At 44.9% G+C, this 24,843-nt stretch overlaps 1 protein-coding gene across 1 annotated transcript in view; it reads right to left on the minus strand.

Annotated features, from left to right (window-relative positions):
• PAH (phenylalanine hydroxylase) overlaps positions 1 to 24,843 on the minus strand; it is a gene marked incomplete at its 5' end in the record, with an annotated part of 51,584 nt that overhangs the window by 17,318 nt on the left and 9,423 nt on the right. The window contains 3 exons of the mRNA XM_080391622.1: positions 1,239 to 1,327; positions 9,901 to 10,084; positions 21,817 to 21,924. Of these exons, the coding sequence (XP_080247748.1) occupies positions 1,239 to 1,327; positions 9,901 to 10,084; positions 21,817 to 21,924 (381 nt within the window). The remainder of the gene's footprint in view (positions 1 to 1,238; positions 1,328 to 9,900; positions 10,085 to 21,816; positions 21,925 to 24,843) is intronic.

Here is a 24,843-nt window from a genome sequence, read left to right on the forward strand (position 1 = left end):
TGGAGATCTAAGAGTGTAAGTCAAAAGGAGGCAGCCAGCGGCCTCTTTTGGCCAGATGCACTGTCCAAGGTTAACCTGGCATACAGGTATTTGTGATAAAATCCTATATCACTTAACTGCTAAAAACACGGGCTCCTTTAATTTCTCTTTTTCTGCGCTCTGTATACTGTCACACCTATTTACCCTAGCAGCTGGGTTTCCTTTTCAAGGCATAAACTGCTCACTAACTAATTCTAGGAACTGGAGCAGAGATGCTTCATTCCTTTTAATACCTTTTTTTGTTTGTTTGTTTCTTGTTTCAAATACAATCTTGGGCTATTCCCACATGACACACAAGGGGGCCGTTGACTCAGTGTATCTCCTTTCATTCTGCCTTTCAAATGACCACACTGAACATCATGAATCATTGTACATGATACATAACACATCTTGAATTAAGCAATAGGTAGTGAATGACTAATCACCCCATTTCAATTAAACTAATAGCAGCAATTTTTGTTGTGCTGCATGTAATTTATTTATAATCACCCTATCCCAATTAAACTAATAGCAGCAATTTCTGTTGCACTGCATGGAACTCACTGTGTTTTGACAAATGAAAATAAGTTGTTGTTTGCTTGGAGAGGGAATAGAGGCAGAAAGTATTCTTGTATCTGGAAGAGCTGAAAAAACACTGAATAATTTTTTTTTATCAGCTAAGCCAATGAAGCTTTCTGACCCTACCATTTAAACCACAAACTTTTTGAAACAAGGACCTTTTCTTTTGTTATGTTTCACCATACAAGAATCATGTCAGATTTAGCAACCGCATAACAAGACACTAAGCTCAGTAGTGTGTATGTAATCAAGGATCAAAAAAACAGTCTTCCTGTCTCCAGGCTATGATATGTTCCTTCTGTAATTTTTGTAATTTGTAATTCACAAAACAAGTCTGAAGTCACCACATCAGAGCCACCTGGGAAAACTAGAGGTGTCTTTGTGGTGGCACTGTGCTTTGATGACTGCTATGACTTCTAAGGTCTCCTAATATTTGCTCAAATCAAAGCAACCTTTGGTCCGATTTACTTCATAACCTGAGATAGGGCTGATTCTAACCCTAGAAATGTGGTACTCTTCCTGTCCTATACCATCTGAGACAGTCTACTAGATCTGTCTTAAAGCAGTTCAAATGTAAATGAAAGAAACACCTGTCCCAATAACTAGAAACATGTTGAAAAAAATACAGATCTGTTTCTTACAGGATGATCAGCATCCAATTCTGCTCCATAGCTTAGGATCTGATTGGCAAACCTGTCCAGCTCCTGGATACTTCTTGGGAACCATGGCACTGCAAAACAGAAGAGAAACAGAGACTGGTGTGCTGCTTCGTTATTTGGTTTGGGGCTGCCTTCTGATCTTTCCATCTTTTCATCATAAATATAAATAAACATACGCAACGGACTAAGTTCTTCGGGCAGCAATGGCCTTTCCCTGTAGTAGGAGGCAAGAGCAAACCTTGCAAGATATCTTGAATTTTGCACTATTGGAAGAATACAGAGCATCAGAACAGTGTAGCCCTTAGCGCAGACCTGGCTTGTAATGTTTATGATTTTCTGTTTATTATTCTGGTCTCTTGGCTTACCAAAATGCAGGGATTTTTCTAGAGAATCCTTGTTTTTACAGTAGGTGGAATCAGCCATTTCAAAGGAACACCAAGAAACCCCACAAGAATGATACAGGATTATTTGACCCTCTGGAAATCTCTTTCTAAGACCTCCTTGATGGCCTCACTTAAGCTAGGATGCTGAAATAAAATTATAAACGGCACCTAATACCTCAGGCTAGCATTGTTTACTGCAGTCTTTACACAATAATGCATTCATTTCATTAATATTCTGGTTCTGGTTCTCTATTGCCTTGTGACTCACATACTGTAAACACTGCCTACAGTGCAGTCAGAATATGAAATGGGGCCACACTGACTACAAAGCATATAATGCCTGTGTGGCCCTCCCTTTATAGAAGGATATAAGTTGGAGGGCAAGGAAGAATAACAGGTCTTTCCCAATTCAGTGTGTTCAGGGAGGGGAAAGCAGAAGGCAAGTGTCTTCATGCCAACTGCACAACGAGGAGAGGCTCTTTGCAGCTCATGAGGTACATGGAACAGTCATCCCAGGGCAGACCTCCTTCCTGGAGCCACAAGTGTACTCACCCAGTGGTCCAGGCAGTCCCTGCCACGTGTCCCCTCAACAGCACGAGACCTGGCACACACATGCAATGGCTGTCCTAGGCTGCAGCCCCCTCTTCCATCTCTTCCAGGAGGATCCAGTTGGATACCAAGCCAGAGACCCTCTTGGCAGGCACGACTGGGCCTGGCCACCCCAGGTCTCTGCAACACTGAGAGAGGGAAGCTCAGTGGAGGGAGCACAGGGAACGTGGAGCCTTTCCAGTCTCTTGCCTAGGTACCACTGGCAGCTGGGCACATCTTGGAAGCTGCCAGTGCTACTAGGTTCAGCTTGCTTGGGTTTCCTTTCTGTTGCCCCATTCTTACATTTTCAGCCCTTTGACCCTAGCTGCCTGACCTTTTTCTTTTTCCCTTCCCTTCTGCCTGAGTCAGAGGCTACAGACATGAATTTAGTAGCCTGTGATGAACTTCTCACAAATACAAGTGCTCTTTGAGCCCATGCACGCATCTGCCTCCAGGAAACTCCGCAGCACTGAGCTCTATCATTTCTTTACATCTGATATGGAAAATTACTCCCTTGTGTTTTAAGCTTGATTATTTCATTTGATGTTAATTAGTTCCTGCATACAAACATCCTTTGCTGTTACTCCCCTTCTCCAGGCCACCTAGGATTTTATAGCTCCGTGTCAGAGCCTCCATCTATTGTCCATCTTCCTGGCTGAGGCTTTGCCTGTGCATTTCAGACACAGAAACCGTGGGCTATCTTTGAGCACTCTCATCACTTCTGTCTGCACCCCTTCCAGTTCTGCCATACTTTTTGTAAGGAAAGGTCACAAGACCTCCACCTAAGGTTTTATCCCATGCCTAGGCCATGCAATTATAACCCATATGGTCCCCACACTAAGCACAAGTCAGCAACATGGACTTCAAGGCTAATACTACCCAAAGGTCTGCTGCTCCAAGCCCAGGGCCTCTCAGCAGTCTCTATGAATAAAATGTTTGCAGTTCATTTGGTGATTTTCTTGCAGAAATGGCCGTCACTTGCTCAGTCAGTGCTTGGAAAATGGCTCATTCCCCTGCATGGCTCTGCTCAGCTGGGAGCACTGCCACTCAGCCATACCTCCCCATTTGATTTTGGGTTTTGTGCCAAGTGAACCTGATCCCCAGCCTGCAGCTGCTGCATGAGCTCCCTGCAGTGCCTTGCTGATGGAGTTCATCCCCAGACTGATGGACCACCTACAGGATAAGAGGATCACTCTGTCTCCAGGACTATTCAGCCTCGCTTTCTGCTGAGCCTAACACCACGAAGGGCACTTGTGGTGCTGGGCGCCTGCGAGGCACCTGCACAGAGGGGCCAGAGCAAAACCAGCAGCTTTACAGGCGCACTTTGGGTGGCCGCGGCTCAGCCCCCCAGTTCCAGCAGGCTGGCTCCACCCAACGCTCCCGCTGGAAGCCCTCAGATTTTTTTCGGGCAGGCCAGGGGGAGCAGGCAGCTGGTGGCTGCCGGCCGGGACAGGTCCCGGGCTGCAGAGCCCCGGCCCGGCGGCTCTGCCTCCCCCTCCTCCCGCCTGGCAGGAGGGGGCTCTGGTCGCCCGGCTTTCCCAGCTGCGCACCCTCCTGCTCTGCCCTGAAACACTGACCTGAACAAGTCACTAGGTGGCAGCAGCAGTCCCAGGAAGACCTTCCCGGAATGACTTTTTTTTGCTGGGTGTGCTGCTAGCTCCCTGTTTTCTCCAGAGATACTCTCTCCCCTCGCTGTTTGCAACCTTGCTGCACCTCCAACCCCTTGAGTTCAACCAGTCAGAGAGGGTGTAGGAAAAGGTGTGTGTGAGTCTTGGAGAGGAGCCGCTGCTCACTTGCCCCACGTGGAGGCTGAGCACACCCAGCCATCTTGCCCCTATTTTCCAGATGGGCAGCTGGGCACCGGGTTTATCTTCCAGCTCTGCCACTGAGCTTTGTGTGATAGTGGGGGAATCGCTTCACAGTTTTGTGCCTCAAACTCCCCAGTATCAGCTTGCGGTGAGGCACACTGATAAAAATGTTTTTTTGATTAGGCACCGGAAAAAAAGGTGTCTTGGCAGCCCCACAGCAAAGGATTTGTCAGTGTTAGAATGAATAACAGCTATTCTCAGGGACGCACCATGACCTGAAGGGTCCAGACTGTGCAGACAGATTGGCAAGGGCTGAAGTACACAGTGGATTTCAGCAGTGATATTTGTAGGGCTTTGCTGTCCTGAATCAGAAAAGTCTAGGCGGGCAGGATTTCAATCATCACAACTTCAGGAGGAGCTAAATCAGATATACAATAGGGGCTTACTTTCATTAAATACATGTTATTGTCAAGATCCCCAAAGCATTTAGTGCAGAGCTCATGATAAGCTCTGGAACAGACCAGGGCTGATGCAGTATCAGTCCCGGGCATGGAGATGGGTGGCTTGCTTTTCCCCTGCACAGGAGCAGCTCCGTATCTTCTAGGCATGCAGCCCCTATGGGTACCTGACCCATTTTCAGCAGATCTGTGCCCTCCTCCCAGGTCCCCCCAGACACCAATAGTGGCTGAGAGGGAAGCTCTGAGCTCGCAGATGTGGATGAAAGGAGCAGACTGTGAAAGGAAAATCATAAGGGTGCTTAGTGCCATTTGCACCAGCACAGCTGACGTTAGGTCAGGTCCTGGAAAGTCCTGAGCCTTCTCAGCTCTCATGGAAACAAGACTCAAAGGTCCTGAGCACAGCCCCAGGGCAGGCACTGCACCAGGTCCATACAGCCCTCACACCAAGGATCAGGGTGCAAAAGGGCTACTGGGTCTTCTGCCTAGCTGTGGTGTGTCAGAAGGCTGTCCCCAGCCCTCCTAGCAACTATTTAAAAGATAAAATCAAATTACCCCCTGGCTGAATCTATCCCATATTTTGTTTGCAACATCCTCCTCCAGCTTGTTCGCCAGACTCGCTGTCTGCCTGCACGGCCATTAATGAATCGCCAGGGCAAGCTGCTGCAACACTGGGCCTCTGTGAAGGTCTGAGGAGCAAACGTGGGCTGATTAGTAATAAATATTGATTTGTCTGTAAGTGAAACAGCAGCATTTATGGGATCATGCTGGACACCCAAGTGGTGACCAAATTACCGTGGGGTCAAACGCTTAGCAGAATGCTAATAAGCCATTTATATGAGAAGCAGCAAAGCAGGGGCAGTGAGGACTTCTGCAGACCTCCTCCATTCGGACCATTGTGAGGAGGGTCAAAGACAGGTCTATGCAATTTATAGCAGTTCAAGGCCCAGGTTTAGTCCTTTTTTAAACAGTCCCAAATGCTTTGGCCAGCCTCAGGGTTTAGCAAACAAGGCCCCTACAGAACCTCAGCTCCCAGCCTGTCTCAGAAATGCAATAAATTGTCTGCATTTCCCTAATGCTGCAACAAAATAATATTTGATTCTTTTTATTCATGGGCTCCAAGTGGACTGCAGATACCCAGCTTGTTTCCAAAAAGAACCATGAAGAGATGCACTGTGTTTTCACAACAAATTTTCCCATCTCTACAAAGGGCTTTCAGCCCAGTGGTTGCTAGCCCATCTCATCTGAAGCTCTAAAACTACCTTTGGATTTAAAGCATTTTGCTGACCTGCTGTCAGCTAAAATTACACTGCTGATCCAAATCTGGTGTTCGTAACTATTTGGGTGTGTCAAAGGGAAACCAAAATTACATTTTGCATTTAACTGAGGAAGGACTCTAAAAGCAGGTAGTGACCAGACAAAACAAGCAAACAAAACAAAAAAGAACAAAAAAAAAGAAGAAAAAGAAGCCATTCATTTATCCCTCACCAATAAAGCACATACACACGTGTTTAACACTGAATGGTACAGAAGGGCAGAATACAGAAATTTCCTCTGACTGTCTGCAAAGCAGTGCCCCAAGAATAGCACTGATGCATCCTACAGGAAACTGAGCAAAATAGAGGTTTTTTTCTCAAACCATGAACATGAGCAAAGTGAACCCTTAGCAAGGAAGGGCTGAGAGCATCTTTAGGCAGCAATGAAAGTTATTGTTCCCATGGCAGCCCAGACTACCTCCAGGAGAAAACCTTCCCAGCTTTTACCTGCACACTGAGAAGAGTGTGACAATGTCCTTATAAACCATATATCTGAGAATTTTTGCTCCCTGAGGGCATATTGCTCTAGTTCTGTGTTCTAGGAATAAAATTTCACAGAACTGCATCTGAAGATTATGACCAGACTTGCCAGGAGGATACATTTAGAAAGGCAAACTGACCTAAAAGGCACTGCAAGGCCTGTTATTTGTTAGTGCCATCACTGATAAAGGACAGAATCTTACTCGGGCTGCTCCCATTTCACTCTGCCCTTGTAGCTGCCTCAGCCCAGAATTTTCCACCCACAGTTCATCCCCTAAGTAGGGCTTGTTTGACCTTTCAAAATATGGCTCCTTTGGGATTTCAGTTTGACTGAACGCTTACTACTCATGAGAGAAGCTGAAATTAAAAAAGAAAAAAAGGAAAGGGCAAAAAGAAAAATAAATCTTCCTCTCTTTTCTTGGCAATAAGTTGCTCCCACTTTATACTATTTCTGAATTACTGAAACTAACAAACACACAAAAGTTATCCTCTCGGACAGAAGGGGATCAAACCTCTTTCTGCAGCACTGACAGGATAATCTAGCTCAAAACCCCTTTGATCAACACAGTAACATTCAATGAAATCCTAATCCTGCAGCTGACCATGGGGGTTTTGACTTCTGTGAGCTCAGAATTTCATTCATAAGCCCTTCTTGGATGATACTGAGAGCTGTATCTCTATCCAACTCCAGCCTATGCTTATACACAACTTTATAATAAAGTTTATTAATAACTCCTTAGTAATGATTAGAAAAGCAAAGGTAACAGCAAGCCTTGCTAGCTTTCTCCTGGAAATAAAAAGCCCCCAAAAGAGAAGCTCTTTGATTTGATGTGATCATAAATCACCTAATCAACCTTTTGTCCCTTCATCTCATGAATGGAGACAACTGACTCCAAAGAGTATCTGCCGCCTTCTTTTTCATTTTCAAATGTAATGTCATGGGTAGGACACAAAGGAAATGGTAAAAGGATTACCAGCACTGATCTCAGGAAGGTATTCATGTCCTTTTATGTTGTTCCTAGGAAGGAAGAGGAAGATCCAGACCTAAAGTATTTAAAGTCTGAAATCCTATTAAAATCACATCTGTTATCTGAAGAGGCATTTAAGTTTGTCTCAGACTGGATGCTAGGCAGCCACCACTGTACTGAGCAGCCTCAATTCCAGCAAATCTCTGAGAATTAGGAGCATGGACAACTCAAAAAAATCTTGCCTTATTTCCCTCCAAAGGCAGAATTACATTCTTACAGAAATGAAGAGGTATTCCTGCTCCCACCAAAGTGGGTGGCAGAGTCTTTCTAGCTTCAATAACAGGAGTGAGAGGCACCGGCAATCCCAAAAAGCAAAGAAACAGATGGATGGTATTGTGCTTACATGTACTTGTGTGACAGAGAGTGAAGACCAGCGGGGACAGTCACCCCATGAGATTTTTCCTCCTTTCCTCTCAGCCCAGATGTGCAAGAGTGCCTTAAGGACAGGGCTGCAGCAGGCAGGGCCCACAACAGCAAAGTCAGGAAGCAAATCCAGGGGCATGCCAGCCCTGGGGAACGCAGGAGGGCAATCCATCCATCTGCCCCACAAGGATGCCATCACTCCATACCAGGCCTTGCACAGGACTGGGCTCTTGTCACCTCTGCTACGCCACAAGTTTTGTGCCAGAGTGATTTATGAGGTCCCAGAGACATATGACAAGGGGGAAGGCACTGTGAGAGCACTTCACCATCACTTTTTGTTTTGTTACACTATCCTTTACCATCAGTTCCTACCTAAATAAGGAGAACCTGGAAAGCAGTTGGACTTTGTGTGAAGGATCCATCAAATAAACAGCAAGGGAACAGCAACTGGTTTAATAAGTCATTAATTAATTTCTCACCAGAGCAGTAGACTCCTTATAGCTCATCATTACATCTAAGTTTTATCTAATTTACTGGAGACGCTCCAGAGAAAAGCAACAAGACAGCCACAAGCCCAGAAACCAGGCATCCTGAGAAGGGAAGTCTGAGGCTGGGCACCATACTGTCACCACAGACTGAAAAGGCTGATCTAAAGAGGAAGAGTATCTTCTGTTCCCAGTGTCCAAGGCAGGCAGGGGGAGAATTCATCAGCTCTCAGTGAGGCTGGTCAGAACAGGGCAGCCCCTCAGTGCAGAGCCATGGAGCCTGGGATATCTCCACTGCTCAGGGCAGATGGTAATTTAGCTGGTTCTGCCTTTTGCCAGGGGACAGACCACATAACCCCTTGCAGGACTTTCCTCTCCATCTCCTGATTTAGTATTTTACATCTGTTTCTAAGATGCCTTGTCACAATCGTGATGTACTCACCTGCCAGTGCGGGCTTTACGTGGACTGACTCTGAACGGACTCACTATGCAAGTCTGGATGGGTCCACAGAGTCTGTGTATCACTTAAAAGTTAACATAGAGCTTCTTTTCACCTGAGAGTTCTCTGGGAGAAGTGCTCAAGATAGGGCAGTCCCCTAGCTGGGACAAACGGTGCACAGGCATTGTAATTGTTCCCAGGACACCCTCTTGGTGACCTCCCTAGGGACTCCAGGGAGCCATCCCTCCTTAGGAAGGTGAAAGGCAAGTCTTCAATAGATGACATTTTTCCACAAAATGGTACTGTAGAGGCCTGACTATACTGGGTACTGAACAGACACAGATTTATTGTGGGGACAGGGTGGGAGGGAAAAGGAGACAGATCAAGGCCTGGATTTCTCAGGGGAATTGATCTACAAGCCAAGTACATGCATGCAGCTGAAGATTCTTCTGAAACTGCTTGCCCTTTTAAATTGTTATCCAATTTATGTGGGGTTTTTTAATCAGGGCAGACAGTAACTAGACAGATGTAGTGTATCCCACATGGAGATACTGACTCTCTTCTTCCAAGTTCCTATGTGGGCAGAGAACATAAAAAAAGGGTAAAAGTGTACAAGCTCTGCAGCAGCTTTCAGTGCTTACTGGTCCAGCAGCTTTGGGAGGGTAGTCAGGGATTTAGGGAACATGTCATTGGGTTTGATAAACTTACCTATCTACATTAAACATGGTGATATGTGTCCCACTTGCACCCCTGTTATTCCTTCACGTTACACGTGTATCAAGAATAAAAATTGCCACCCTGCATGACTTTCCAAAAGCTGTATATATAAATGCTGCCTATTATTTTAAAACAGAGCAGAGACTGGGAGCAGAAAATAAACGTACCTACAATTTTCTGCACCATTGCTTAGGGATTTACAAGTTGAGCCCTTAGCCTGTAACTCTAATCATCTTTTGATCCCTGTTAACTTCTGCAGATAGTGTAACAAGCTACTGCAACAAGGCTGTCTTTAGGAGACTGCGAGTGCTGCCAGCTAACCCGGCAGGTGACAACATAACACCGTTAACACCAGTTCCCAGAAGACCTAGTCAGAAGCATGGCAAAAGATGGAGCATGGCAGTTTACACTGAGAGAAAGTCTCCATATGCAAAAGCTTACAACATAGGCAGAATAGGCAGAGGGAGGAAAATGCAGCCATACAGATCCAAGAGGAACCCCTTTGCTACAGGAAAAAGAAGTAACATAAGTATGTGATGTAAATATTCCTTATCAACGTTATCCTTGTCAACGTATCCTTACCAGTGTCCTTCTTCTTTGTTCGTGAAAGCTCGTGGACTGTTGCCCCAATATCATTTCTCAAGGACTTGATGATCTTGTCCAGCGCTGGGACATTCTTGCCTTCCAAGTTAATGAAGAATTCATACTCATCTTTGTTGAGACGGGAAGGTCGGGATTCAATGTGGGTCAGGTTTATATCTTTTTCCTATGAGAGAGATTTTGGTCCCACAGGGTTTAGAGGAAGAAATATGACATAAAGACTAGCTTAAATTCATGTGTCGTTCGTTTACCCATACTATGCAATCCAAATAACTCAAAAGTAGAGAATTGCCTATGGTAGCCACTGGACTGAGGACTTTGATAGCAGGGAAAGAGACAAAAAGGAAGAAAGGATGCGACATTCATCCTCGTACAGAACACCAGCGTAAAGACTATGCACCACACAAGCCTTTGAAAAAGGTGGACAGCAGAATACAAGTTGTAAACAGGTTTTGTATTGTAAATCGTGACTCCAGTACCACAAGTACATAACGGGAGCTTCTCTGTGTGGACAAGAACATTTCCCCAGGATCTACATGGGAAGTAGGTGTTCCACCTGCAGAGAACCCTCTCAGGAGAAAGCAAATGCTGTATTTATGAACATCTTGAAAGGAGGTTGGAAAAGCAAGCAGCTGGCCACCCTGTGAGATAAGATTCTGCCAAGCTACTGCACAGTCTCCAGGGCTGTAAGCAGGTATTGGGCAGAGATCCAACTGGAAACGTGAATCTACACCAAAAGGGCAGCTCAGGTTTGTGAAAATAAAAACATGGGTATTTTAAATCACAGAGCTGCTGAGGTTGAATGGGGCCTCTGGAGATCACCTAGCCCAACAACCTGCTCAAGCAGGGTCTGCTGGAGCAGATTGCTCAGGGCAGCGTCTAGACAAGTTTTGAGTATCCGCACAGATGGAGACTCCACAACCTCTCTGGGCAACTGCTGCAGAGTCTGGTCACTCTCACAGCAAAGAAGTTTTTTTCTTTAGCACAGAAATTTAAATTCCATCTCACCAAGGATCTTCACTCAGTAGCAGCAGTGCCTCCTAGGTCTGAAGGAAGGGATCATTGGCAGCTATGGTCATGATGACTAGGGCCAGTGGGTACCTGACCTCAGACATGCCACCATGCCAATGTGTAAAGCCACAAGTAGCTAAAAATGCTATTTTTCCAGTCACTTAAACACAAGTCCATGAAAATCTACCTCAGTTTAGCTGAACTCAAATATTTTCTTGAGCATTTTAACATAGAGGAACGAAGGCAGTGGGTTGACTAGCATTGATAATATGCAGCTGTGGCCTTCTTAATACCTGCTTTTAGTGATCCCAGCTTTTGAGGACATACAAAAGACAGCCAGGGTTGGCTTGAAATAGCCAGCACTTCCACCGTCTGTTCCTTATGGCTGCCATAAAGGAAAGAAAGATCAGGCACTAATCTGGCAAAACTAAGACTTGGGCTCCATGTCCAACCATCACAGAATTCATGTGAGACTTTCACCAGCTCTTTTCATCTGACACAAAGAGTATCGGTGGGCCCTCAGAGCTTAGAGAAGTCCCAGACCAAAGGGACATATCAATTAGAGTGGTTGCATTGGCAGGTATTGCCAGCATGCCACTTCCTCCAGTCTTTTTACCATCTGACACTACCCCATCTTTAGGGCAAACACATATGCTGGTGCAATATCCGAGCAACTGGGCTCTATATTTGCCTTTCCTCCACATTGAAAGAACTTACATTCAGGTCTCTGGAATAACTTCTTGTTATCTTTGGGACAAAGCCACTGCATGTCTTCCTAGCATCCTCACATAAGCACAAAAAAAATCCTACTCTCACCCACCTTGCCTCTCCTTAACTGTCCCTACATACTGGCTGTTGCAACAGTCAAACTAGTAGGCTGCAACAGGCTTTTACCATTGGGTCAAGTTCTACTGTCCATGCTGCTTCTCCTCCATCCAGAAGTCCAACCACACTGCTGCTCCCCCATCCAGCCACCCCTCCCACCATCCTCAGGGCTATTTAACTACTTAGCTGGAACGAGCTACAGCTGCACATCATCCATGTCAACCAACCCACTCCCTTCCAGGCAAGGCCACAGCTGCATAGTATCAATGCTAATCAACCCACTGCCTTCATTCCTCTACACTATAATTTGATATGAAAATATTACCTTTTTTTCTTTTTTTGAGAAAAACCTTTTAAACAGATTTCAGTTGTTGATGGTGACTTTACCACCTGACATTCCTGTCAGGCTTACACTGGAGCTGTGGCCATGGCACACCATGACCAGGTCTGTGGTCCTCAGGGGATGGGAGGAATAGACAAACCCCTGGAGGAAAATTGGGCCTGAAGCAAAACTGCAGAAGAGTCAGAGGAGCTGACACACAGTGTTCAGCAGCCCTGGAGAAGCTTTTGATTTGCTGCTTTCAGGCCTAAGACCCCAAACTACATGGGGTAAAATGATGGTTCTGCTGGTGTGAGTGTCAAACCAGCTGCTGCAGTGGGGTCAGGTTTTCATCCATGACGAAACACCATGAGGATCTACTTGTGACCTACAGGGGAAAAAGAGGGAGTTTTTTCTTCTGTACCTCCCTCTAGTTTGAGCTTCTCAAGCCCTTTAAGGTTTTCTTTGCTCCTCTCGGTGCTTGCGCAGTGCAAGGGGGCATCTGGCCATCAGCCGCAAAGGCCTCATTCACTCTACCACAATGGGCAGTTTATTTCTTGGTAGGAAGCAGCATGCATGTCATTCCCCTGTTTCCTGAGTGCCGCACGCTACAGATGAACTCAAATTGTTTGGCTAGATACCAATACAATAAGTTGAAAAGGTCAAAAGCGCATTCACCAACTGCTGCTCTTGAAAGATACTGTCCTCACAGGGCTGTCTGGGGGAGAGAATGGCCGCCACTGTCCTGGGCCCCAAGGACAATTTGTTTTAGGCCTCCAAAGCCCCATTTCACAAACAGACCACACATTGTACCCTCCGCTCGGTGAGGCGCTGGGAGGTGGGGCAGCCTGGAGCGGCCAGTTCAGTTGACTCGGGCTGGGAGGTTTTTGACACGCAGCAGGCGCGGGGGGCTGCCAGCCCCTTTGGCCCTGTCACCGAGAGCAGTGTGGTGACATGGGGCTGGCACCTGGAGCCCAGGGCCCTGCGGCTGCTCTGCGTAGCCACTTGCAGAGGCGGAGAGTGGCTGTTAAACCTCCCCTGTCAAAGGCTCAGCTCAGGCATGCTTAGGTGCTGCTTTACTTGCACCTTGCACTGGTATGTTGGGGTGTTGTACCCTTTCTTTGTGTAGATTCACCCCAGGAAATGGGGTCCTGGGCCCTGACTGGGCTTTCTACATCTTGCAGAGGCTGCGATAACAGGACATCTCTTCAGTGGCCATTATCCCCTGCTTCCCTCCCCCACCCACAAGTCTTCATCCCTGCCCCAGCATCCCTCTCCTGGACATGCCAGACTTGTCTGAGATCACACAGGTACCTCAACCATATCCTTTTTTTTTTTTTTTTTGGCCAGTTGACTTTCGTGCTGTAACAGCTCTCCAGCCTGGCTTAGCAAGCAGCTGCACAAACAGCACTGCCCAGAAATGGTGGGAACGATGGGCTGGGAACCAAGAGACAGGCTGCAGGGAGGGCACGACATGCTTAAGGCAGTGGGAGCAGCAATGCCTCCCAAAGCATTGCCACAATCTAAGAGAAAATAGGAAGGGGAAAAGAAAAAAGAAGATAGGGAGAAAGAAGCTTGTGGAGAGAGTCACCTCCTTTCTTAGACCTGAGATAAGCAGAACAGCTTCTCACAGAGTGTGAAGCTGGTTTACTGTTTCTTTGAGGGGTGGCTGTGGCTCAGCAACACGCAAGAGCCAAGCTGTTGCCTCTTTGTGCCAAAGTTTCAGGACCTCACAGCAGAGAAGCTGAAGGGAGAACCCTTCTGGTGACTGTTTTCAAAGCAAGAATTCAGCAGCATACATCCACCTCCTGGAGAAACATGCTCTCATATGCTGCGTCTTGCTACTAAGTCCCTGATTTCAAAATATTTACAGTGGCTGTTACTGGAGTTGCTTTACAAATCTCTATTTCATTCTTGTCCGACTGCTCCATCTAGTGTCTAAGCTTCATAGTGTCACACCGTTCAAAACTTTCTTGTATCCTCAGTACTGCCAGCTCTTGCAATTGCATCAGGTTTCTCACAGTGGTCAATGCTTTATTTAAAGCTCAAAGTTCTCAAGAAAAACGGTTACCTGAGAAAGGAAACCAGGGGCTTTGGGGGGTTAATTGTTTAATTTGAGCAGTTTTCAATCCCCCTTTTTTAGTAGAGATTGAAATCTTGACAATGTATGCTCTCAAAAGACAGCTAACAAAAGTTCTGTATTTTTTTCAATGGGACTTCATGATTTCTGAGCTATTTTTTATCGATAGAACCCAACTCCTAAACTAACTGGTTTTGGAATGTCTGGGCTGTCAGATGTTTGAGGCTGGATACACACTTGAACATTGGTCTCTTCTGCCTTCCCTATTTTACAGCTGGTAGGAATCAGCTGAGCCCACGGCTTGAGTTTAAACATGCCTTTGCTGAATTCATCCCCTTATCCGTTGCAGTTGCAAAGAACTTGCAGCAGGTTGGTGCTTCCCTACTTCTCCTCAGGTTTATGACCTGCACAGAGGTTGAGTCTCTCCTATGTGGACACATCCTATCATACAACTACATAACTTCTGGTCTCCTTCTGTGTTGGTAGAGGAGGGGTAGCTGTTCACCCTGCATTTATTTCAAAGCAGCGTACTAGACCACTTCTAATATACTTCTTAGCAAGTATTAACAATTCAGAATGGATTTTGCCTTGAGGACTAAGGGTAGCATTAGTTGTAATACCTGATGGAGATCACAGGGGTACAGTAGTGCCATATCCCTTGAAGTCAGCAGAAGTCACTCTGAATTTCTTGGTTTTTTTCTTAAAACCTCCATTCCTGGGGGTGAAAGACCTCAGCTTCCGTTATTTGAATATTCAAGTTAACTGTATCTCTATCACTCCCCATTAGAGAAAGAAGTCTCCAGACATGTTCTCAGAGCTCAAAAAACAAGTTAGAACTAGGTCCGTTTTGTGTACATCATGGTTTTTGAATGACAGGGGTTAGAGATACAGGTATCGGTTTACAACCGAGGCAATGACGGACACAGGAGACGATTGCCCACCTCCCTGCCTGCCTTACCACACAGTGCTGGATCCCAGCCTTCGCTTGCTCACAGAGGCCGTGAAGCAGCTCCAGCCTCTTCTCCAGGTTATTCCAGTTATGCCATCCTGACTGAGCATCTCCTGCACTGCAGCTGCCCCACACAGCAGGATCAAACCAGCCTGGTGTTACACTATGTTGGCAGTCTTGTAGACATCACTGCCAAGAGAATTTAGTCCCCTCGGAGACTTTAATGGCCTGATCATTGGAAAAGTTGTGTTTTCATAGCTGCAAGGGGGAGCTTTCAGTGGGGATAGATACGTTCTGGAACTGTTATGGGCTACTACTTCCCGTGGCATTCATATGCCCTTCTGTTTACATGTTACTAAATACTCCTGTATATGGCTGCTAAAATTAAGTACAGCTGTGAAATCCATCTGCAGCTTGTTTTCGTGACTGTTATTGTTAAGTAAGTTTGGCTTCACCAGGAGATCCCACATTGCTACCAGATGAAGAACTATTACAGTGCTGCTAATCAATCTTTAGCGAGAACTTGTGTTCTCCCAACTTGAAATACACAAGGATTTACTTGCACATTCCTCACACACACACACACACAAAAAAAAAAAAGTGACATGTTCTTTTTGCCATGGGCTAGTTGAGGGCTTCCTGAAGGAGAATGCTTTCAGAAACACAAGTAGAAACCCAGTGCCCCATTTTCACAGGTTGGGGGAAATTAGGATGTTACAGCCACGTCGTCAGCCATGGTTTCCTAAGGTAAAGGCAAAGGCAGTCATCTGGTTCAGCTTTACTGTCCAAGGGCCTGCTTCTCAGCTGAAGACAGACCTTCCTCATCTTCTCCTTCACATATGCTAGGGTATTCCTCACATGACAAGCTCACCGAGGCAAAGGGACCCAGAGCTGGCCTCTGCCAGCAAACAGCTCCAGAGGAAAGCTGGCGCTGGAGTATCCCCTGGGTCCATCACTCTGCACTTCTCCTCCAACCTCGAATTTTAGTACAAAGCATTCAGCACAATCTAGCCACAAAACATGGAGCAGGACAAACCAAAAAGCATATGTGACAACATGTTGCACTGTGCAAGCACCTAGCAAGAGGGCATGTCTCTCTTTAAACTCATGTTGGTTTACTAGATCAAGGAGTCCTGCTCTCCTGGCCCCGGAAAGAGGAGAGCTCAGACCAAGGACATGGACTTGGGACAGTGAGTTCAGGTATAGTAAAATGATTGCAGCTGTGCATATCCATACTATGATGACAAAAACAAGTCTCTTGGCAGAGGTATGCCTGGGCGGTTCACCTATCGCTGCAGGCACCTCCAACACACCCCCTGGCCAAAGTGACTGCTCGCTTCTCCTCATTTGGAAACAACCCAAAACACTGCAGAGCCAATACCTTCCCAAGGGACAAAAAGATAACAGTTACTTTGAACTTCTGTTAAATACAGTAAGCTCCTAAACAGAAAAAGAGCACAGTCATTTTGGCTGGCTCTGAAAATGCAGGGTCTCATGTAGCACAGCCTGTTACTCCCATCCAGTCCTCCCATGGAGCAGCAACTTGGTCCCACAGAGCAGTAACTTACTCTGGAAGCCAGAGTACTACTCAGTGCAAATTGATGGGATTGTTTTTGAGCTAGAACCCTACACACTATAAGTAAGCCACTGATGCTGGACCTTGTACTGAAGTCCTGCTCTGTATTTGAGAAGGTCGCAACAGTGAAGAGAAGATGGAAGGCTCCTCTCTGAGAATGATTTGAGCAAACTTGTAATATATACCAACTTTACGTTTGCCATATACTGCAGCTGATAGGTCTCCTACTACTTGTAAATCCATCAGGAAAAGAACTTCAGAGGAGATTAATCTATTCACAAATTCATGTGGAAAAATTTCAATCATAACTGAGTGCTATCCTTTTTACATATTGAAAAGTTTAGTTCTGATATTTGTAATGATGAATTTAACTTTGGAAATGACAGCATTTGAGGGGGGGACAAATTTTTTTCCCCACTTTTTTTGTTTCAGAATGTACTTTGCTGTTGTTTAAAAAAAGTGATGCCTGTTTCAATAGGCTTCTATCACTACAGAGAAAAATAAACATTCCCATCAAGTGTAACGCTTGGGTTAACCCAAAATGTTCTGCTTTGCTTCTTTGGTTTTGATAAAAAACCTGGAATATTTCTGTCTTTTTCTGACCTGAACTTACACTCTGTAACTTTTTTTATGTGTCCAGTGAATCAAAAACCCCCACAATTCCACAATGACTATTCTGTCTTCTTGATTTTAAGCATGATATTTTACATATGTGTAATGTTCTCTTTCAGACCAAGGTATTTACTCGAGTTTTGGCTTCCCAGCTATCATCTTCTGTAATAGCATGAGACAAGCAAACAGCATATGCCTGCACCAAGCACTGCCTTAGTGTACAGTGGGTCCTATTAAAATGAAGTTGGCGTAAAGACTCTGCTGGTGGGTTTATGCTGTCTCTACAGCCACCCTCAAGCCTGCAGTCAGGACAGAGGTGTTGCCCAAGCAGAACTCATAAGGAAGCTGTATGCTTACTAGAACAGATAAAGATTATGGACAAATAGGCTTTTCAGGAGCAAAAAAATTTGGTTTGATAAGCAGAAATTGAATCTTTACCACGTTCCAATAAACACACAGAGCAGCTAGTGTGGAAGCAAAATGGATTCATTTTTAACAACCTGCTTATTGCTGGGCATAATTGAGCTGCCATTACATTACAATACATGTCAGAGCGTGATTATGGCCCTGCAGAAACTGCCTCTCCACAGGGAAGGTGGAGAAGGGACTGCAGAGACTGTATTGTCAGCAGTGGCATAAGGCACCCTGAGTACAGAGCAGTCCAGAAAGGGCAGATAGATGCAGCCAGGCAAGGATTTGCAAAACAGAGCAGGGACAAGAGCCAGGGGTCAGAAGAGCTTAAGAGCCTGCTGAGGTCTGGTGTTTGGGGGTGTATTCCTGAGTGCTGCTTATTTTTGTGTGAAGCTGGGAAAGAACTCTCCTCCTACCCGAAGTGGACATTGAACCCTTCCATAGACATAGTATGGGTTTGCTTTTAGAGGCAGAAATGCTTTCAGCTTAAAGAGTCATGTAGCTTTTCTTTAAATATGTGCCTGTCCTTGTGAGGGTCCAGTCCTTCTTCCATACAGACTGCTTGCTCTTTTTGGACATTGTGCATTGGCCCATCACTGAAATGTATTAGAATATAAACCAAAAGTAAACATAAGAAAAAAGTGAATATAATCAAGCACATTTTAGACATAAAGACAGCAGATAGAAGGAGCTGAGTACATAAAGGAGACTACTCAGAAAAAAAAGCCTTCAAGCTACACAGGAAAAACAGCAGTTGTCACTGTAGCCACATATCTGTGTGCAACTGGGACATGAACAGAAAAGAGTTTGGGTCTTTGAGCAAAAAAACAAATATGCAAGCATGCAGCACTCTGACAACTGCATGAGCAACCCTGAGGGATATCTGAGTAGGACAAACATTAATGTTTCCCCAAAACACATTGAAATCCTCTTACACTTGGTGTCTCAGTTACAGGATGTAATTCTGTGCCGTGAGCTCTCTCTTGGTAGCTACCGGCTTGTGCACTCACCTACCTGGATATAAGGCTCTCCTACCTTCAGTCCATCCTGGCCCACAATGGGGACTTCATTTATCATGAATGTCATCATGAATTACTCAGTTCATCTGTGCTGAGTTTGGGCACTACTTCCCTCCCTAGGAAGTCTGCTTCCTAGGTGAGTCTACATTACATCTGGACTGGGGAGCAGCTTTGGTGCTTGGTGAATGAGCAGTCCTGGACCTCCTGTTATCCAGATGCAGGGTGAGGCTGGAGCACAGCGCAGCTCCCTTTGAGCTCTTGTTTCCCATGGAGATCAAACTGTGTTGGGGGGTAATTCCTAGCCAAGTTTCATCCCAGGACAGAAGTAGGGTGTGGGCAGGATGTGAATCTGGGAGTGAGGAACTGCTCTGCCCAGGCACAGACACAGGAGTGACTGAATAGCCCTCCTGGAGTAACAGATATTTTTTTCTCCAGTTCTTAAAGCAAGGAGAGGATGAATCTCCCCAGGTCCACACAGACACCTCCTTTACAGAAAGGCAGCCTGGCTGCTGATGGCATCATGAGATCTCTCCTTTCTTTAGGCTTCCCTTCAATTCCCTATTTCTCAGTCTGACTCTTGCTTCCACGTTTTCTTCCCTGTTTTGAGAGAGGATTTATTTTCAAGACTTTCACATTTTCAGCTCGCTCACCCCTCCTCCTCTCCCCTTCATCTCCAGGATAGTTTTATAGGTTGGCTAGAGAGGCAAAAACCTCAAAGCCAGTGCTGGAGGCACAGTCCCTTGATCACTCCAAAGCACAAGCTGGGAGGAGGAAAGGGTTGAGCTGTGCTCTCTGCCTGCATTCCCACATGCAACTGCCCAGAGAGACCCCAACAGCCTGGGCATCCCCCAGCCTCATCAAGGATCAGAGGGGCTCCAGACACCCCAAGGTCTGGCCCTCATGGGAGTTGACAGCTGCAAGGCCGTTCCGCTCCAGGGAACAATCTGATCATATTTTGTGGCTTTTGTGTTTTTCTTTTTCCTATTTCATGTGGTTGTGTGAGGCAATAACGGCCAGAGCAGCTGTCCCCACATCTCCTCCCTGTGCCGCCCCTCTGAGGCAAACTTAGTGCATTTCCCTGGGTCAGTACCAAGCCAGCAACAGAAACCCTGGGGACAAGCTGAGAGGTCTCCCTGCCCAGAGGAGCCCACCAACAGAGAGTCTGAACTAACTCCTGTAGGTAACCTGCATCTCTCAGTTGATTTTATTGAGCAGTAAGGGGTACAAGAATAAAAATTCCTCACGAGGTCTTCCTCCTTGTCCCCACTCTTCACCTACATATCACCACCTTCCCCATCTCTGCTGCAGATGTCACTGAGCACAAAGTCTGTGTCTCTGAGGCACCATGGTTATGGCCCAGGTGGGGAAAGGTGGAGGTTATCGCATCATGCATGCGTGTGTCCTACACCACTTTACACGGGGCAAAGTCCTTTGTGCTGAGTTAGAACAGCCCAAGGTCTGCTCTGGTTTACACACCCCAACACTCATGAATTCACTAGTGACAGCTCTAAGGAACTGAAGCTGCAGGTCAGGCTTGTACTATTACATCCCTTTCCTCCAGACACCCATCCATTTCCCTACTACATTGCCGACAGCATGCAAAACTGATATAAGTACACCTATGCCAGGTCCCTTGTCAAGCCTTCATGCTGGGGGAGACCGCATGTTTGCACAGAAAGAATTGGCTTCATTGAGAGGAGAAACCACCCAGCCACCAGTGCAGACATGGGCCAGCTAAGCCCCATCCCCTCATTTGCCATCAGGGTAACTGGAGAAAACCATGACTGAGCCTGTCTAGTTTAGGTACCTGCTTTCAGGTAATAAAAGTCACATCCAAGAAGTGGCGGTTACTCTCCTTCCTATACTAGTTCCCCTGCAGATTTTCCTTTACAGCTGACAGCAACTTGGTTAGTAAACAGCAACATATTTAACCAGAAAATATCAACAGACTCCCTAATTCACTTACAAACATGCACGCCACTGACATACAGACATTTTGCAGGACTGCATTACAGTGGTCAGTTCACAGATTTAAGCTAGCTCTGCTGTCATTGGTATGAATTTCCCTTCATCTTAATGAATCAAATATGTCCTGTAACTCATAACCATTTTTCATTTGTAGTAATAGCACACAAACTTTTCATTTCCTAGTCAGTTCAATTTACTAATGGAAAGTATGCAGGCCACAACTTTTTACAGAGTTCTATAGAAAAAGCTGCTTTCAGGCACAACTATTATATGATGATGTTCTAAAAAAGAAAAAAAAACATGTCACAAACCCAATATAACAGCGTATTTACTTGGGAGCATAGAGTACGCAGTTGTTTGTGTTGCAACACAACCACCCTGAATTGCAAGGATTTTGTGCTTTTTAAACAGGATCCACGACATCTGGGAAATATTTCTGCAAGAATAAATAGGCACACAATGTCCTGAAAGGTAAAAAGGTCCTTGCTTTCCCAAAAGTTTTTCAAATTAGTCAACACAAGTTGCTGAGTCCCTTTTTGGTGTAAATAAAGTGCTGTCATTTTGATGCTGTTGTGTAGGTACCCTCTAACCCCTCTGCAGAAGTACCACTGGTAGGAGATGGTGGGCTTATTTGTATCAGATTTGCTGAGGTGTACAGGGGCTAAGAGGGTGATAGCTGCCCCCAACAGAAATGTTTCATGCAACATGTGCACTATGAGTCACATAGCTTATGCAGGTTATATTTGCCTTTCTATATATTATACACATATACATCTACATACTCAGATGTCAGTCTCAGGTTATGGCCCAACTCACTTCTACCTCTCACTTGAGCAGTTATAGTGGAGTATTTCCTTCCTAAATGGAGAAAATGCATTTTTTTCCACCTCATATCAGTTAAAAGTAGAGGTTTTAATTTAAAAGTTTGAAAACAAATTTTAACTATAAAAGACTACTTCTGCTCCAAGACTTTAAAGGATTTTAATCCCAGAAAAGAAATGCGTGTTGCTTTCCCCCATTATGGCAATGAAATTGAATCACAAACATGACCACAAATACCCTGAGCAAATGTTGCTGCAGTGCAAAACTGTAAAGACCTGGTCATGTCTCCTGAAGGAAAATATTTACCTCAAATGTGCGCAGAACTTTAGCCAATGCCCCAACTTCTTCTTTCAGAGAGAAAATCAAAGAAATCACACCATTTTTATTTGAGGACTCTTCAATGTACATAGATTCCTGAAAGAAAAGAAAGCAAACAAAAAAAATTTACATTCACCATAGGAGTCAGTTTTGCTTTGCTCCACTTACCTTTTACAAGGCATCAGCCATGTAAAGAGAGTATAAAGTTGCTTTAAGTAGGAATCAAGGCAACTGTTGCTGTCAGAAATAAGAGTAGGTAGTCAAAAAGGACATGACAATGGTCTAGTATCATCTCTGCCTTGCTTCACCTCTCAAGTGTATCAGGCTCAGGGATGACTGGAAACATTTCTGCACTTCGGTTTCAGCTGCAGTGCAAAGACCTTCCCTCAGGCTTCTCTTCATTAACACTCAGGATTTAAGCAGAGCTGTGTAGATGAGCTCTGTGCACAGATGCAGGTGAGGATCTATGTTTCCCTTCAGTTCTGCTTGTACCTTCCAGGTAGCCCCAGGTAAGGTGGTATTCATAAAAGGGATATGAAAGTTGGTGTAAAAACAAAATAATACCACAGCAAACGAACAAACCCACCCCACAAATCTAAAAAAAAAAAAAGGGGGGGGGGGGGGGGGGGGAGGGGTGGGAATATTGGAGCAAACATTTAGATCTTCCCTAAATCCCACAGTGAGTAAAGACTCAGAGCAAGATGTGTTTTCATTTCTTTGTTCCCTTTCTCTTATTGATTTTCTGCTCTGCAAATTCCAGAAGGCATTTTCCAGTATTCCCAAGCAAGAAGAATGGTTATTTTAATTATTTTCATGGTTCTCATTACCAGAATGTAATTCTTAGTATGTGTCAGTACATGTGTTTCTTTTCACAAAACGCCTGTTAAGTAGGGAAGAGCTATTTCACCACTTCAGAAACAGGAAACAGCCCTGGAGTGGGGCCAGATTTTCAAAATTATCTGGGTACCTGACACAGCACTTACATGCTTGCTGAGATTTCCAGAATCATTTAAATGTTCTGATGTCAGAGTAAATTTGATGCACAACCATCACAAACTTTTGGAAGTCACATTAATGCCTTATTTTCTGGGTTTTTTTTAACATCTACTGGCCTCGGGCAAATTGCTCCCGGTTGGTGTTTCACAGATCACACCAGACATCTGCAACACAGTCAGGTACAAGTCCAGGGTCAAAACTTGACTCAAGGTATCCATTCATTTTTTCTTCATGAAGATCTGTATTTTTAGTCAGAGCCTGTCCTCATTACAGCTATTGCTTAACTTAACATACAAGTCAAAGTCGCTGTTCCCAAATATTGTCCTTAAAAAGACAGCCTTTGTAGCAGATAAATTAATAAGCAAATGCAGCTGCCCTGAAGCCATAAAGTTCTTGGTGGAATTTCATTTTCTGAGGCAGCATTATAAGGAACTGCCACCTTCTGCAAGATAAATAATTGCCAATTCTTCAGGCTGTCTTTGGGGTCCTGCTAACCTCAGAAGAGACTAACACCAGATTTTTCTATCTGGCTTTATTACTAGAGGTTGCAAAAGTTATCCAAATGTTTTCCACCTTTATAGGGAACCTCTAGTGCAAGCTGTAGTAGAGGTACTGTGGTTTTGGGGGGGGGGGGGGGGGTGTTGGTGTTGGTGTTGTTTGTTTTTTTTTTCACCAGTGGAACTAATGACCATGCTACTTCCCACAACATCTCTGTACCTCCCAAATCCTCACACAGCCCAAAAGCCAGCCCAGCTCTTATATGGTGGAGACCAATAAGAAAAGCAGTCAGGAGCCATGTGGCAGCTGGTGTAAATTAAACCCATTCACACCTCAAGCAACCACAAGGGAAAACAATGACAGCAGCCTGTCAAAAGGCAAACCAAATGTTAGTAGTCCAGACATTTTATGGTAGTGTAACCCAAACTGTTATTTGCAATACCATCCATGCATTGCTTTGCCCTTCTGTTTTCCCCCACCACAACCAAAACTAATCTCAAGGACAGAACTGTGCTACATCAAGGTCTGCCTGACAGACTGAGAATTTGGTTTTCATGGTCTGCACTGAAACTGATTTAAAAGTCATGCAGTTATGTATTTAAAATACTCTTGCCAAGGCATGTTGTGAGGACCAACTTCTATGGCAGGTTGACTTGAATCTGCATGACAAAGGAAGAATTTGTAGTTTGGAGACCTGCAGGGGATATAATGCATGGTTCAAGTCCTACAAGGTAATTCTAATGTTAATTGATCTCTTTATACCATGAGATTACCCCAAATTACTTACAAACCTACTTTCCAACCCAAATAGATTCTTATTGGTCACTAGCCTTGATGTGTTGACATCAGCCACTTTTGATCTGTACTCACTCATTTTCCCACTCTTGTAAATTGATTTATGTTGGTGCTTAAAAGTAAGACGCAGTGCAGTAGGGAGTAGGCACTAATCCTGCAAACAGAGCGATACTTGCTTAACTTCTTGTACATCTGCATATGTACTCAGTTCACTGGAACATCTCTGTATAAATTTTAGTTCATGCCTGAGTCTGTCCGCAGAGATGACAGCTTTCATTGCAAGGGGAAAGAAGAGCGAAATGATTGTTTTCCTGGTACCCAGTCCTCAGCAGTATATATGAAGGCAATATGCATCAATACACACTGGAGACAATATACATCAACATATACACTGGAGGTAATATCACATCATCACAATACACATCAACATACACACAACCACTCACATTTATTGCTGAGCTTTTTCTAGTACCTGTGCATAGTTCTGTTGATCACAGTTTATTCATTCTGAATTCTAATTCTAATTACTTGGTTTGCAACACAGAGAGGAATTGCAACACTGAGGTAGTTCTACTGTTCTGTTACTACGGTGATTCTGATTAAGAGTTGAACAAATTGTTTCATTGTCATTGAAACATTGCCTATATGATATGTATATGTGATTTACAAATGTGGTGTGAAATAAATTAAGCTCTAATTTTCTTCCAACTCTTTTTTTTTTCCCAG

Source organism: Falco punctatus, assembly GCF_963210335.1.
Source record: "Falco punctatus genome assembly, chromosome: 6".
Taxonomy (NCBI): Eukaryota; Metazoa; Chordata; class Aves; order Falconiformes; family Falconidae; genus Falco; species Falco punctatus.